This window comes from Callithrix jacchus, chromosome 15 (assembly GCF_049354715.1).
Source record: "Callithrix jacchus isolate 240 chromosome 15, calJac240_pri, whole genome shotgun sequence".
NCBI classification, from domain to species: domain Eukaryota; kingdom Metazoa; phylum Chordata; class Mammalia; order Primates; family Cebidae; genus Callithrix; species Callithrix jacchus.
The window spans coordinates 38641470-38656998 of NC_133516.1; the positions used below are offsets into that span (position 1 = coordinate 38641470).

General features: G+C 36.6%; 1 protein-coding gene across 50 annotated transcripts in view; it reads right to left on the reverse strand.

The window, feature by feature from the left end:
* ERC2 (ELKS/RAB6-interacting/CAST family member 2) overlaps positions 1–15529 on the reverse strand; it is a 973896-nt gene that overhangs the window by 668660 nt on the left and 289707 nt on the right. For all 50 annotated transcript variants that reach the window (XR_013527394.1, XR_013527393.1, XR_013527389.1 and 47 more), the window contains one exon: positions 9306–9380. Coding sequence is in view for 29 of the 50 variants with exons in the window: in XM_035274352.3 (XP_035130243.1) it covers positions 9306–9380 (75 nt within the window). In the remaining 21 variants the exon portion in view is untranslated. The remainder of the gene's footprint in view (positions 1–9305; positions 9381–15529) is intronic.

Here is a 15529-nt window from a genome sequence, read left to right on the forward strand (position 1 = left end):
CTGTCTAAGTATTTTCCTAGGTCTACAAGTACTTGTTTTTGAATCTGAGTGCTCCAATGTTGGGTACATACATTTTTACGACAGAAAAGTCTTTATCCTTTAATATTTTGTAATGCCTTTCTTTGTCTTTTTAAACTGTTGTTGGTTTAAAGTCTGTTTTATCCAAGATAAGAATAGTGACCTTTGCTCCTTTTTTTTTTTGTTTTTTATTTGCATGGTAGATCTTTCTCCAGCTCTACTTTGAGCCTGTGGGTGTTATTACATGTGATGTGGGTCTCTTGAAGATAGCAGACAGGTAAGTTTTTTTCTTTTTATCCAACTTTCCACTCTGTGCCTTTTAAGTGGGGCATTTAGACTATTTACATTCAAGGTTAATATTGATATGTGAGGTTTTGATCCTATCATGAAGTTACTAGCTTGTTGCTTTGTAGTTTTGTGTGTGGTTCCTTTACAGGGTCTGTGGGCTATGTACTAAGTGTATTTTTGTGACAGCAGGCATCACCTTTTGTATCCATATCTATAATGCCCTTAAGGATCGCTTGTAAGCCTTCATCGTTGGTTATTTTATAGTTCTGTTTTTAATTAATCAAAGTTATTGATCATTTCCTTTGTAATACTTTTATTTTTAATAACAGCTTTTATGAGATATAGTACACACACCATAAAAATCACCCTTTTAAAAGTATATAATTTAGAGGATTGTGCAACCATCACTACTACTTAATTCCAGAACATTTTCATTCCCAAAGTCCAGTATCCATTCGCAGAAACTCTTCTTTCCTCCTTCCCCCTAGCCCTAGCTCCTGACAATCATTAATCTACTTTCTGTCCCTAAATTGCCTATCCTGGACATTTAATATTAATAGTATCACATAATATATGGCCTTTTCCAACTGAAGTCTTTCACTTAGCATAATGTTTTCAAGGTTCATCCATGTTGTGGCATATATCGGTACTTTATTACTCTTTATCAATGAATAATATTCTACTATGCAGATATAACATATTTTGTTTCTTTATATATCAAATGATAGACATTTGGGTTGTTTTAGTTTTGGGCTATTACAAATAATGGTAGCATGAATATTTGTGGATAGTTTTTTGTGTGAACATGTTTTCAATTCTGTTGGGTGTGTACCTAGAAGTGAAATTTCGAGATCATGTGGTAACTCTATGTTTAACATTTTCAGGAACTGCTAAACAGTTTTCCAAATTGGGCTGACCATTTTATGTTCCCACCATCAACATATGATAGTTGTAATTTTTTCATATCCTCCCCAACACTCATTATTGTCTTTTTTATTTGACCCAGCCTAGTGAGGAAGAAGTTGTATGTAATTGTGGTTTTGATTTGCATTTCCCTAATGACAAATAATGTTGAGCATCTTTTTATGTCCTTATTGGCCATCTGTACGTCTTCTTTGGAGAAAAGTCTAATTAAATCCTTTGCCCAGTCTTGTAATTGAGTTACCTTTTTATTGATGAATTATTTTTCCTTTATTTTTAAAGCAACATTTTAATTAAAATATTAATATAATCTATATAAGAAAGTACCCAAATAATAGGTTTGCAGAATGATAAATTGTGATAAATGATTAACTTGGGCCAACCAGATCACAAAACAGAATATAGTAGAAATAGAATATTACCTGTACTTCAGAAACCTCCTTCCTAGCCCTCTCAACCTTCACAGTTTCCCTTCTCTTCTTCAAATTAACTACTATCCAGACATCTAACACTATCAATTAGTTCAGTGTGTTTTGGGAACATACATTTTATATATATTCTTTTGTGGCTGGCTTCTTTCAATTATTTTGGGGTATTGTTCATTTATGCTATTGCATATGGCAATAGCTTGGTCCTTCTCATTGCCATATAGCATTTCATTGCATGCATATTCCACTACTGTTTTATCCACCCTAGTAATGACAGTTGTTTCACTTGTTTAAAGCCTTAGTTATTATACATTTAGTTATGTTTAGTACCTTTTTATTTAAATCAGGTCTTTTATAGCCATTGTTAGACTTGCTTTTATATATTTGGGGTTTTTTAATACCAGTGTAAGTGATACTATTTTCTAAATTTCATATCCTAATTGTTTATAACTAGTATGTTTAAATAAGATTCATTTAAAAATACTGGCCAGCCATTTGGCTAAATTTATTTACAAATCTAATATTGTACAGATGGATTCATTGATATTTTCTACATACACAATTATGGTACTTGTGAATAAAAACTTTTATTTTTTTCTTTCTAATTCTTATATCTAGGATGTCCATAACATTATTGAATAAAAGTGATGATAACTGGTATTCTTGTCTTATTCCTTATATCATAGAGAAACTTTCAACATTTCACCATTGAACATGATATTTGCTACAGTTTTCTTGTAACTAATCTTATTAGATTAAAAAAATCCTCTACTCTTGACTTTCTTGAAAACATTTTTGGGGGCCATGGATGGATGTTGTATTTGTCAAATGCTTTTTCTGTGCCTATAAATGATAGTCATTTTCTCCTTTTCCTTGCTTATATGCTGGATAACATGATTGACAGCCAAATATTAGTTCAATTTTGCATTCCTAAAATAAACACAACTTGGTCATGTCATTTATTTGTTACTGAGTTTAATTCACTAGGCTATTTTGTATCATCAGTGTTTACTCAGGAGATAGCTTGATATTCTCCCTTTTGTAATATATTCACTGGGTATAATATCTAACATATGCTGCCTCATAAAACAAGATGGGAAATGCTCCCTCTTTTTCTATTCTGAAAGAGTTTCTGTATGATTGATTTCATTTCTTCTTCGAATATTTGGTACAATTCACGGAAATAAGCCATCTGGGCCTGTAATTGTTTCTGTTTGGCTTGGGTTTTTAGATTTTTGGTTTGGTGGTAAGATTTTAAATTATAGAATCATATCCTTTGATACATAAGACTACTCAGACATTCTATTTCTTCTTAAGCAAGTTTTAACAAGTTATGATTTTAAAAGAATTTTTCCACTTATCTAAAATTTCAACTTTATGATCATGAAGTTGCTAATAAAATCCTCTCATATTTTTAATGTTAATAAGATTTTTAGTGATGCCCCCTTTCATACCTGATTTTGGTTATTTGTGTTGTCTCTACTCTTCTTGATGATTCTAATCAGGATTTGTCATTTTTGTTAATCTCTTCAAAGAATCAGCATTTAGCTCTGGTGTTCCTCTCTACTAGCATATGTTTACTTTCTACCTATTTAACATTGGTTTTTATCTTTATTATTTCTTTCTCTCCACCTTCTTTTTCTACTGGTTCAATGTGCTCTTCCTGGGCTTTTAAACTTACAATGTCTTCTCTCAACCGAACTGAATGGTTTGCTCTTCTCACTATAACGGGGAGACTCTTATAGTTCTCACTGTTTGTAAACCATATTCCCCTTTATCAAAGTCATGCCAGTGTTTCAAGGTTCTCTTCAAATGCTACCTCCTCCAAAAAGCATTCTCTGTCCTTCTCTTATTTGATATCCTTTGAGTCCTTATAGCTGATTTTGCCCTTCTTAGGTCACTTTATAACCTGGTTTATGTACTTCAGCCCATTAGCTCCTTAATGACTTGGAGCTCAGTTTTTCTGAAAGCATCACCATGGTGCTATACACAAAATAGCTGCTCAGTAAACACTGGTGTTTTTGATTCAACTTCAGGTGTTAGATTCACAAAAACTAACCTGGGTAATAGCAAGAATTGTCGACTGTCAATTCAGTCAAACATATAGAGTCAAATACATCATAAGAAGAGTCTACGGGAAAGGGGAAAGAATTCTCATCTTCCAAAAAAAAACCTTACTTGCTTCTAAGTGACAACCATATATTATCCAGAGCTAACATTTAACTTGACCATCACTTAAAACTCACATTTTTCCCCTTATTTAAGGCAAATATTAAATGGGACAAAAGGATTTGTTGTTTTATATTGGGGGGTCAAGTTGGAAAATGAGAAGATAAAGAAATTTCCCAAGAAAAAAATGTAAGCTAAAGGATAATTCTAGTATTGTAAAAGCATGCTGCCCATCAAAAACACAGTCCTTTACAAGTTTGAACATGTTATCACACCAGGCTGTTAAAAAAGACTTCAGAGCAAGACTTAAAATTCAGGGGAAAAACAGGGCATATGTTGGCTATAATGTACATATTTGGATCCCTATTTGGAGGCATGACAACACACACATGTAAAAAGTATGAGTCTTGCCTTTTAGCACAAAGTACAGCTCTGTACCTTTCCAAAAATATCACATAAGCCACTCTGTCTCTCATGAGCTGCCTCTACCCATTCCAGAATGCAAACCTCATGCATGATTTCCAAAGTAAATGTTGAAAGAAGAAAACATTTGAACCTTGGGCTATCTTTAGTAAAGGCAGAAAGGAGGAGTAGAGAGTGCAAGAGCTCTGGGGAGAAACTTACGTTCAAATCTCAGCTGCCAATCGACTAGCTGCAGGACAGTGGGCAGTTTGCCTATCCTTTCTAAACCATAGCTTTCTCGTCTGTGAAATGGGGATAACTATGCCTATTCACAGGTTTATTGTACATCAAGTGCTGGAGCCCTCATGTGTGGTAGTGATGTTCCTGTCACTGGGTGTTACTGGTGGTGCAGGTGGCATTGTTGTTAGTGCTGTTACTGTTTTTAATAGCCACAAAAGGAGAAGGGGCATATTCTCAAGGCCTAAAAGCCATCATCATAATAGCTCGACTAGAAAAACTGGGATTGGCACAAATTTCCTATGAACACAGCATCCTGGGAGAAGAAATAATTCTAAGTAAAATCCAAACAAGTAACCATCCCAAAGATGAATGAAACAAACCTGGGTAGACTCTGGAGTCAAAATGGCAGCTACTTCATATACTTCATAGTGTCTCTGACCAGATCCCAGGATTCAGACAGATTCACAATGGGTACTGGGTTGTGTTCAGTAGTCCAGGTTTGCCTTTGAACTCTCTCCCCTTCCTAGTTATGGGAAACTTGAGAAAGTTGCCAAGTAGTAGCTCTTGACTTCACCATGTTCCAGTACATCCCTTTCATATTTTGTGGAACTCAACAGTCTAAATTTGACCAAATACCAAGATACCTTTTAAGTAAAACCTAATCCAACTGCAGGTCAGCTCCAGGCAGAACAACAGTTGTCTGCCAGGCACACAGACAAAGTGAAGTCTTATTTTTATAACAAAAAATTAACCTCTGCATTAAAGTTGCACCTGAATGCAAAGTCATTTTCTTTGACCAATAGTACCAGTTAAACTTCAGCAACTTAGTGGATCTCAGTCTTGCTTTGTTTACTACTTAGTTCCAATAAGAAAAAAAGCCTGGTGGGGACAAATGTCACTCAAGAGGAACAACTCAAGGCACACAAGTGCCCTCGCTGGCCATGGGACTGGAAAGCTACATACCCACAATCCTCACTTCAATTACCACAGAAACACTGCTCCATAGTCAAATAATGCCTCTGGCTTCTTAATCCACTTTAGTTAACGAATTAACCAAATCAAGTACATTTTCTGGAACTTTTCTAAAACCCTTACGTCACTCATATATATGTCTTTGATAAATTCTGCTGAAAATCTGATAGTTTCTGCTATACTAGCAAAACGTTTGTTTTTCCCAAAGAATATCATTTAATGTAGTAAGCAAATGAGATCTAGAGAACTCCATGTAGTTTCTTTTCCACCTCAGCTGCTATTTGGAGTGAAGTTTTATGTGTCATCTCAGTAATTATCATTACTCTAAGGGTTGAGTTTTTATATTTTTCAAAAAACACAACATTCTCCCTGACCTTCCATTTGTGATTTTTGGAGTTGCTGTAGCCATTTGCTCAGACAGGCAGGAAGAGGTTGCCTGAAAATAGAGCTCACAGGAAGGAAGACAAGATAAGAGATGGAATGAGAGAAAATTGGATATGCTAATATCTTTTGAGCCTCTGAATCAAGCTGTGCCTGAAGCAATATCCCTGTTTTTTTTTTTTTCAGTAAATTTTTTTTCCAATAAAGTTCCTTTTGGCTTTAGCCACTTTGAAATAGATTTTCCTTCACTTAAAAGTTTTAGCTAACAATGAAAAAGGGGTTTGAGATTATTTGACAAGAACTACCATTACTGTCATTCATTTTCTTAAAAAAAAATGACTTTATGAATGACCCAAGAAAGTAAAACTTTTGGACATCATGTTTATGTCACATCAAATTTATAATAAAAATAAATTACACATTCTTTCAAAGGAATTAGCATTAAAGAAAGGAAAAAGAGAAAACAAGCCTTTTGACTGCCATTCTTATTGACAGTTATCTACAAAAGCAGAAAAGAGGAGCTTAGTAAAGAATCTTTAGACACAAGAAGAGAAGGAAGAGCACTGCAATACCTACAAGAAACTAATTTTCCAAGAAACACACACAATGTTCTAAGTACAAACTTGGAACATACCTGCCAGACCAAATCAGGATCAAAATTAAAACTTGAAGGTTTCTGCAAGAAGATAAATCACAAACAACTTTATGCACTTTGCTTCCTTTCATTTTCATTTTCATTCAGGTGACTTCAGCCCCCAGGCTCAATTGGCTGGCAGTGGATGTGATGTCTTCAAGCAAACTGCACCCAGTTTGGTGCAGGCAGATGATATTCCCCAAGGTTCATCCCAGAGAAACATATTTTCACAATTCCAAAGTCCAGAGCAGGTACACAAAGATCTAAAACTACCAGACTGTGGTTCTAAATAATGCTTGAAGTTAGGCAGGATTTCAGACTTTCACAACAAATATCTTTTGCAAGTTTATGCAAAGTGTATATGTGGGGACAATGGGGGATTCTGAAGCTCACCCTTAGTACCTCTAGGAAGCAAGAAACAAATAGGGATAATTGCTCAGCCTAATTCATCTAATCTCCCTAAAACTACAGGGTCAATTTAGGCCAAGAAATCTCTTCTTAATTTTAAATTATATCAAGGCACTAGATGAGACTGATGTTTAACCAGGACTAAAATACAACAGGGCGTCAAGTTCTACTTACTAGGCATAAGGGTCAGTTGGATTTGATAGTCAACTCTGAAGCCTGTACAATATGAACTTCTAATATCCCCACCAATTTCAGAGGGGTGTAATGTACAAAATCAGATGAGATCACAGCCCTCAGCATGAGCTATCCACATGGATGAGATGACCCTCCACCAGCTGCCTCCATAACTCAATTTAGGTATGTTGAGGATAGATGCTAATGGGACCCAGACTTCTTTGTTGACAAGAGAGAAGGCAGTGCTTTTGTAAGTTAACAGGCATCCAAAAAGATAACAGAAAAACTTTAGGATCAGTTTCCTGAAAAATATATTGATCTTCATTTGTCCTACAAATACAAATGCCTTATGCCTATAAATCAGGAACATAGGCATCCATAAAAGGAGAACTCTAGGCTCAATTTACTGATAATATATGGATATAAATTTGCCCTAGAATTCAAGTTTCTCTGTCTTCTCATGTAGATGGCCTAAGTAAGTTTTTTATTTATAATTTTTTGCTTTATAACAAAATATAATGCTAGAAACAGCAAACTAGGATCAAACAGATTTTCTACTTTCAAAAGTCAGAAGAAAGGTACCAATTGTCTTTGTATGGAGACATTTACCAGGAGACTACTCACTATATTAGAAGAGATGTTTCTCCCGTTTTTTCCAAAGGCCTTGGGAACGCACTCTTTTTTTTTCTTAAACTATAATTTGGAAATAGATTGTATATATATCCTCTTCTCCATTACTATTTGCTCTGACTGAGAAGGTGGGTGTGGAGGTGGGTGGAAGGGGGACTGAGTCACCCTTTGCAAAAAAAAAAAAAATCAAGTCTTTTGTCCTTTTGTCTTTCGTTTTTCCTTTTTTTCCCCTTTTTTTAAGCCTTGACCAAGTATCAGGTTTGGTTCCAATGTGAGGTGAGGATTAAACTCTTAATTCTGAACCACTGGCCTACTGTCCCCCAGTGTAGAATGTTCAGTTTCTTTTCAAAATGTTTAAATCACATAAGTTTAAAACAACTGATGAGCCAGAATTAATAATTATTTTTTAATCCTATTGACAGTTGGTCCCTTCAATGATATTTTTCAAAGCTATGTGCTACAAATACATTATGAGTGCCTTGACTCATGTAACCTCATTTGAGTGACACATGGTTTTAAAGCAAATGACCTATATTATTTTCACAAAAATCCACTTGGATGAAGAAATTGTCATTGAATAGAAAAAAACAATCCCTACTAAGAATTGTACATGACAAAAATTCAAGAGCTCATACTAGTTTCTTTTCCCTCAAAACTTGGGAATTTGGGGGAGATAATTCAAAATCATATGCTGCAAGAAGGAGAGAAGACTCATTATTCTATCAGCAAGCTTTAGAATTCTCTTGCAGGCCCATGGTGACCGGCAAACTCCCTGAGTGTTAAATTTGAGTGTGGAATTTTCAGATTGCAAACATCTTGGATATAAATTTTTTGTTTCTTAATGGAACACATTAAATTAAGAATTATTTATTATTGAGATAAATACGTTACTATTTGCATCCCTCTGGCAAAAATTGTAAATAAAAAGATTTCAAATTTCTAGATACTAGCAAAGAAATTGAGTTTCATTTAGATCAGTTTCTTAATCATAGATCGTGGCTTGGCCATGCTCATTTACTTGATGATTCCTTAAATGTCCTGAATCCTCTCAGAGTGATTTATCTATTCCTTTAAATAGTGTATCTCTATGCCTGCACAGCTAAATAGTATACTTTGCAAGTATTTAGTAAAGTGCTATCACTTCCAGCCTTGGTTAGGAGAAAATACTGGGATCCTAAGACAGTATTATTTTTTCAAAAGTAAATTTTGCTGATAGCTGAATTTTAATTATTTAACAATACCACTCCATGTAAAATAACTTCCCTTTGCCAACTCTTAATTTTTCAAAGGTGTCTTTTCATTATGATGTGAACAGGAGGAAAAGAATTACTATAGCTTAAAAATTTTACTTTTAAAACACACACAAAACCTCCCTAGGATTAGACATGCTCTGCAAAGGAACCCAGCTTTTTTCAACCAATGGATACTTGAGCCCTTTATACTTTTGCCTAGAAAAGGCATCCTAGTTAAAGGGCCAATAAATTAAATGTGCCCAGGAAGGAAAATAATCCAGAGCTAAAGCACCCAGCAGGGTGCCTAGAGAAAAACACAAGGCTCATTTCACGTTTATATTAGGCACCATCAAGTTAGAACAAACTCCCAAGGCATAACTGTTTCTGACAAAAGTGCACAGTTCCTACCTTCATTTCAATGACAGTCTGGAGAGCCTTCGTCTTGGCTGGCTCTGGCTGAAGTTGGCTTCTTCGGTGCAATTCCTGGGGAGGAACACGATAGAAATAAGCCTGACGGTTCATCCTTCCGTTATACCATGACCTTTACACAGGTACTACACAGCCTGCTGGGTCCAGGTTCCCTGTGCACAGACATAAACAAGCCACAGGTGCCTCTTCCCCCACACTCTTTAGCATCCCTCCTCCCTGGAGCCTGCGTTCCGGTGAAAAGCTCCTGGCACATGCGCTATTTCTGAAACTTCCATCAATAATTAATGTCAACTGTGACAAAGCCAGCAAGTAATCATAGTCCAAATACTGTTCAACACTGGGGCTGATGCCCAGCAATCAAATCATAATTTACTAAATTACATTGCTCTGTGTTCCCAATAAAACACAGCAAGGAAACGGAGGAAAGAAAATGACTAACGTGGTTGCAAATCCGCCGCACGCATGGCATTTTGCTACCGAGGTAGGTTTGAAATGAGCAATTTAAAACCATTTCAGTACAAATGTGTCACTTTTGAGAATGATCTGATGAAACCCTGTGAATCTCTTGCTTCCGAATTTACATTCAGTCCTTGTTTAAAATCACATCTGTGAGTGATGTATTTATGTATCATGATGCCAAGAAATTAAAATTGGCATTAGTATCAACAGTGTTAGAGGGGAGAAAAAAATTGTTAAATCCAGATGTGGACCCAAAAACTACTGGAGGAACACTTCTTTAGGTAAAAAGCAAACAGCATAATTAAAATTTTTATCTTGAAGGGTCACTTTTTACATGCTTCTCCTCAAAGTAACAGTTCTGTTGAGACTTTGAAAAGTTTTTTTAGCAGAATAGAAGAGACAAGAACGATGGGTGTTCAAATCACACTTTGATTTTCTTAACTATCAATAGGAGAGTGGGCAATGGCAGGAGTAAATAAAAGTGCTCACACATACCCATGCTGCTGATTCAGGTCACCTATGGAATAATTCTATCAATACTCTGCTTCCACAAAAATCAGTTTAGAGTCAACAAGGGGTAGTTCTAGACTTTCAGAACCACTGGATCACAAACATTTACTTTTTTGGAGAGGAGGGATGGAGTTTCACTCTTATTGCCCAGGCTGGAGTGCAATGGCATGATCTCGGCTCACTGCAACCTCTGCCTCTCAGGAAGAGATTCTCTTGCCTCAGCCTCCCAAGTAGGTGGGATTACAGTTGTGCACCACCACACCCAGCTAATTTTGTATCTTTAGTAGAGATGGGGTTGCACCATGTTAGCCAGGCTGGTCTCAAACTCCTGACCTCAGGTGATCCGCCCACCTCTTCCTCCCAAAGTGCTGGGATTACAGGCACGAGCCACCATATCCAGCCCATTTATTTTTTTTTAAAAAGGAGTTATAAAAGGGGACCAATATCATTTCTAGCTTTCTGCAAATAAAGGCATTTAAAATTAACTCTACCTCTACCACTATCATCTACTATCACTTCAAAAAGATAGAACATGTTAATGTAAAACAGAACACTCACGACTGTCAGAACACTCACAACCCACAATAAAAGACAGTCCTTTCCAGGATAATATAAACAGGCAATCTTTTGCACACCTCCTATTATGCTGTTCTTATTATATTTGCCAGTGGCCCAAGAAATCTTACAGGTGGACCCTAGGGCACATGTTCAAAGATCAATGCAGGGGAGTTAATGCTCCAGCTCTGGACGAGGCATCTGAAAAATATATTTTCTTCTCAAAGTCATCACTGGCACAAATCAACAGCCCTGTACAAAGCTGTTTCTCAACCTCCAATTTGAGACCTATGCTTCCTAACTATTCAAAATGCTCTCACATCAGTTAGAATATCTTCCCCCCTAGCATATCCCTGGGAAGGGATAAAGTCAAGTATTACTGAACCTTTATAAATAGAGAAACAGAAAGAGATCCTGTGTCCCTCTAGAGGCACTGGACTGCAATCATCTGGCAACACTATCATTTTCAGACTCTCTGGAGATAGCAAAGGTTTTCTGAAGGAATGACCTTAAAGGCAGCTGTCCTTTACTGAGCATCTATGACATTACTGGCACTACTTGTCTCGTTCAAGCCTCAGCACTACCAAATGAAGATGTTGTATATGGTGAGTCCAATGGGCTGCTGAAAATTTAAAAACCTGCACCCACCATGGTCAGTGCCAAGCTACCCAAGTGGCATGCCTGAATGCAGACTTGGAAAGAGAGACACAATAACACCCCCATTGTATGGTATTTTCTACCACCCAGACACAACATATGTAACAACCTCAAAAACTAAGATAATGGCAAAGCATAATAAGAAATTAGGAAATTATGAGTTTTTAATATAATTATTTAATTGTGAGTTTGTATATTTAATTTGTAACATTAGTTATTAGAACAGGTTTCTAATCAATTTGGAGTCAGTATGCTGGGTTTTTTCCAGCTTTTATGGGTCACTATAATCCAGTACCAACACAGCATTGGTGGATCCCATGAGATTTCAACCTCTACAAAGAAAAAATCTGCTTGGTCCTCAACATTACTTCCAAGATTGCTGGAGTTCACTGGACCAATAAAATCTAATAGACAAGAAAACAGAAAGTAAGTCACTTGTCAGAGTTTCTCTGTAGTAAGTGGGAGATGAAATAGATTCTGATACCAGGTGTCATCAAAATAATCTTTTTAAAAGCCAGGAATACAATTCTTAATAATTCCATACTATAACTACTCCCAGTTCTGGAATAAAAATTGTAACTTGAGGAGAAAGGTTAAGCTTGTATAAAACAAGAAAAAATAATGAATAAATAATTAAGCAACACAGTGAAAATAAAAACCATAGAGTAAAGGTATGTTCTGCTGTAATTTCTGCCAAACATGAAAACATTGTCAACGGTGAACATGCAATAAAAAAGCTAAACCTCTAACAATAGTTATGCAAAAATGGAAACAGAGTGCTCTTTGCTACAACTATACCAATTATATTACAATATAAACCAGCTCAAAATCCAGATAGGGCCCTTACCCTCTGTGTCACTCCTTTAAAAATAAAATAAAATCTCCAATTACCAAAGAATTATAATTTTCTTAGTTACAATATTTTTCAATCCTGACTTCACAGATTCTGAGGATTACCCTGATTCCTAAGGTGTCGGGTAAAGAAAATTGTAATCTATACCCAGACCACATGGACCATCTGAAAATTCCATCTCAGACACTTCATCTTTCTCTGAGATTTGGGATTATTATAATACTCACTCTGGCAGAGGACGAGTTGCCCAAAGAAAGTTTGTGCTCCTTTTTCATAGTATAGAGTTGTTGGTAGGAGCCCCACAACCACTACCTACATAGGGCCATGGGACTTATTTGTGGCCAGTGGGATGTGTTTAGAAATGAGCAATTCAACCAACTTCCATAAAAACTTCCTAACTAGTCCTCAACTCTTCCTCTTTTCCTATCTACTGGCTAGAAGTGAAGGACTTCAATACCGAAGAAGATGGTGTAGCCTCAAGATAAAAAAAAGCCCGCACTTCTGAAACATCATTTGAAAGGCTGCTGAAGACCTACATTGCATGGTTATATGAAATAAAAATAAATTTCTATTAAGTTAAGCCTAGGAGCTTTCAGGGTTTATCTACAGAAATCCCAGCTCTCTCTGCTTTAAGAACTACAATGGCTGCAAGGCAAAATAATACCTTATTAGTCCTGTATTATTTGTTGCTTTTGAATCTCCAAAGTGATTTTAATGTGTGATTGCTTGCCAAGTTTTCTAAACAGACAGTAGGATAAATTGGTTGCTGGAGGCTCCAACTGCCCCTAACCATCTGAGAGATGCACCCACTATGCACTAATCCTAAACAACTAATGAATTTCCCCAGGAGCATTTGATGTCCTCTCACATAGGTATGAATGAGTATAAGATTTAACTTACTGTGATAGTTTTTCATGACAGTATTATTACATCATGAAGTGCAATGGTACTTAAACTTTTCTGAGTCAGAGATCTCTGTAAAAATCAAATGCAAGGAGTGGATTCTTTTGGAAATGGACACAAAAGCACATACAAGCAAAATTGTGTGCACCATGTCAGCTGGTTCACAGAGCCTAGATCAGCACCCCAGAAATTTACCTTTGAACCAGACTTTGAACTAAGAACAACTTATTGAGAGGCATGAGCACCATACTAGAAGCCAAAAGTCAGGAGCCTGCAGTCCAGCCTGAGACCTTGGGTATGCCACTTCCCCTCTCTGATTGCAGAATCAGGAGCTTTGTGAATAGATTTCTTTTTTTTTTTTTTTTTTTTTGAGACGGAGTTTCGCTCTTGTTACTCAGGCTGGAGTGCAATGGTGCAATCTCGGCTCACTGCAACCTCCGTCTCCTGGATTCAGGCAATTCTCCTGCCTCAGCCTCCTGAGTAGCTGGGATTACAGGCATGCGCCACCATGCCCAGCTAATTTTTTGTATTTTTAGTAGAGATGGGGTTTCACCATGTTGACCAGGATGGTCTCGATCTCTTGACCTCGTGATCCACCCGCCTCGGCCTCCCAAAGTGCTGGGATTACAGGCTTGAGCCACCATGCCCGGCCTTATGAATAGATTTAATGTTCTTCCAATTCTAAGAATATCTAGATTTTTAATAGACAGTTGATTCTGAAATGAGGACCTCTGGCTGGTATTTCTAGACCCACCCATTCTCACTTTTAAAAACAACAGAAAAAAATAAGAGAAGGAAATTGGCAGCATCACAAAATTTAATATCTCACTATGATATCAACCCCACATTTTATATTTTCCTGTAATTTTGTGAGAAGGTTGGCTTTAGCTAGTGCAAAATTGCTAGCTCTTTCAGCTGATTAACATGGAAATATATGAAGAACCTAGAATTTTGAGCATGAAATCTCAAGTGGTTCATCAAAATAATACTTCTTGGCATTAATGAAAATCTAGAGTCTAGTGAGTTAATCTGGATGGACACTAGCTTCCCAGATGAACCTGGCAGAATAAAGTTCACACACACCACATACTTTCTTCAATAGACCCAATAATAATAATAATAATAACGAAAAGCTTAACTTTCATCCCAAAGGTAATTACTATTTTTATCTGGCCCTTATCCATTATTGTTCTGGAAATCTATCGCTGTATAACAAAACACCCCAAATTTAATGGCATCAGACCACCACCATTGTATTGTGCTCATGAATTCTAGGTCCGTTTCTTGCACATGAGTGAGAAACTACATGGCCTTTTATTACCCAACCTTGAAAGTCCTATAGCACCACTTCTGTCATGCTCTGTTGAAGCATTCACAAGCCTGCTTCCTAAAGGAAGGAGTGCCAAAGAATTGAAGCCTTGTTTTAAAATTGCCACTATTATGATCCAACATCAATTGGAGGAATCAACAGGAAAGGAACACTATATCTCAAACATCAACTCATATCAGTGGTAAGATATGGGAGATTCAGGTGTTCAAATAATAATTTGATACAGGGGATACAAGAAATACAGCAGTGGGCCAAACAGATCAATATCTCACCCTTCTTAGGTGTTTGGTTTTTTTTTTTTAATTCCAGATTCCAATGGAGGAAAAGGCACAATAATTTTAAAAGGAGACTAAACCAGTTTGTTATTAGTGTTATAAAGGAAAATAAATCAGAGAAGTAGAATGGGACATACTAGGGAAGTGTAGATCAATTGCAACTTTCAATAGGGTAGTCAGGGACACTTGAGTAAAGATCTAAAGCAGGGGTGTCCAATCTTTCAACTTTTCTGGGCCACAATGGAAGAAGAAGAATCGTCTTGGGTCACACATAAAATACGCTAACACTAATGATAGTTGATGAGCTTTAAAAAATCACAAAAAAATCTCATAATATTTTAAGAAAGCTTATGAATTTGTGTTGGGCTACATTCAAAGCCATCCTGGTGTCATGCAGCTCACAGGCCACTGACTGGACAAGCTTGATCTAAAGGAAATGAGGAAACAAGCTGTGTAGATATTTCAGGAAGAGGGAACAGTCAATGCCAAGTGTGTAGCTGAAGTTGCATGAGGGATGAGCCAAAGAAGTGCAGGGATGGGTAAGAATGAAAGGATGGGCTCCACATTTGGAGTGTGTCATGAGGACATTGATTTTACTCTGAGAAAAATGAGAAGACATTGGAAGGTCTGAGAAAAGGCAAATCATGACATGAGGCACTTT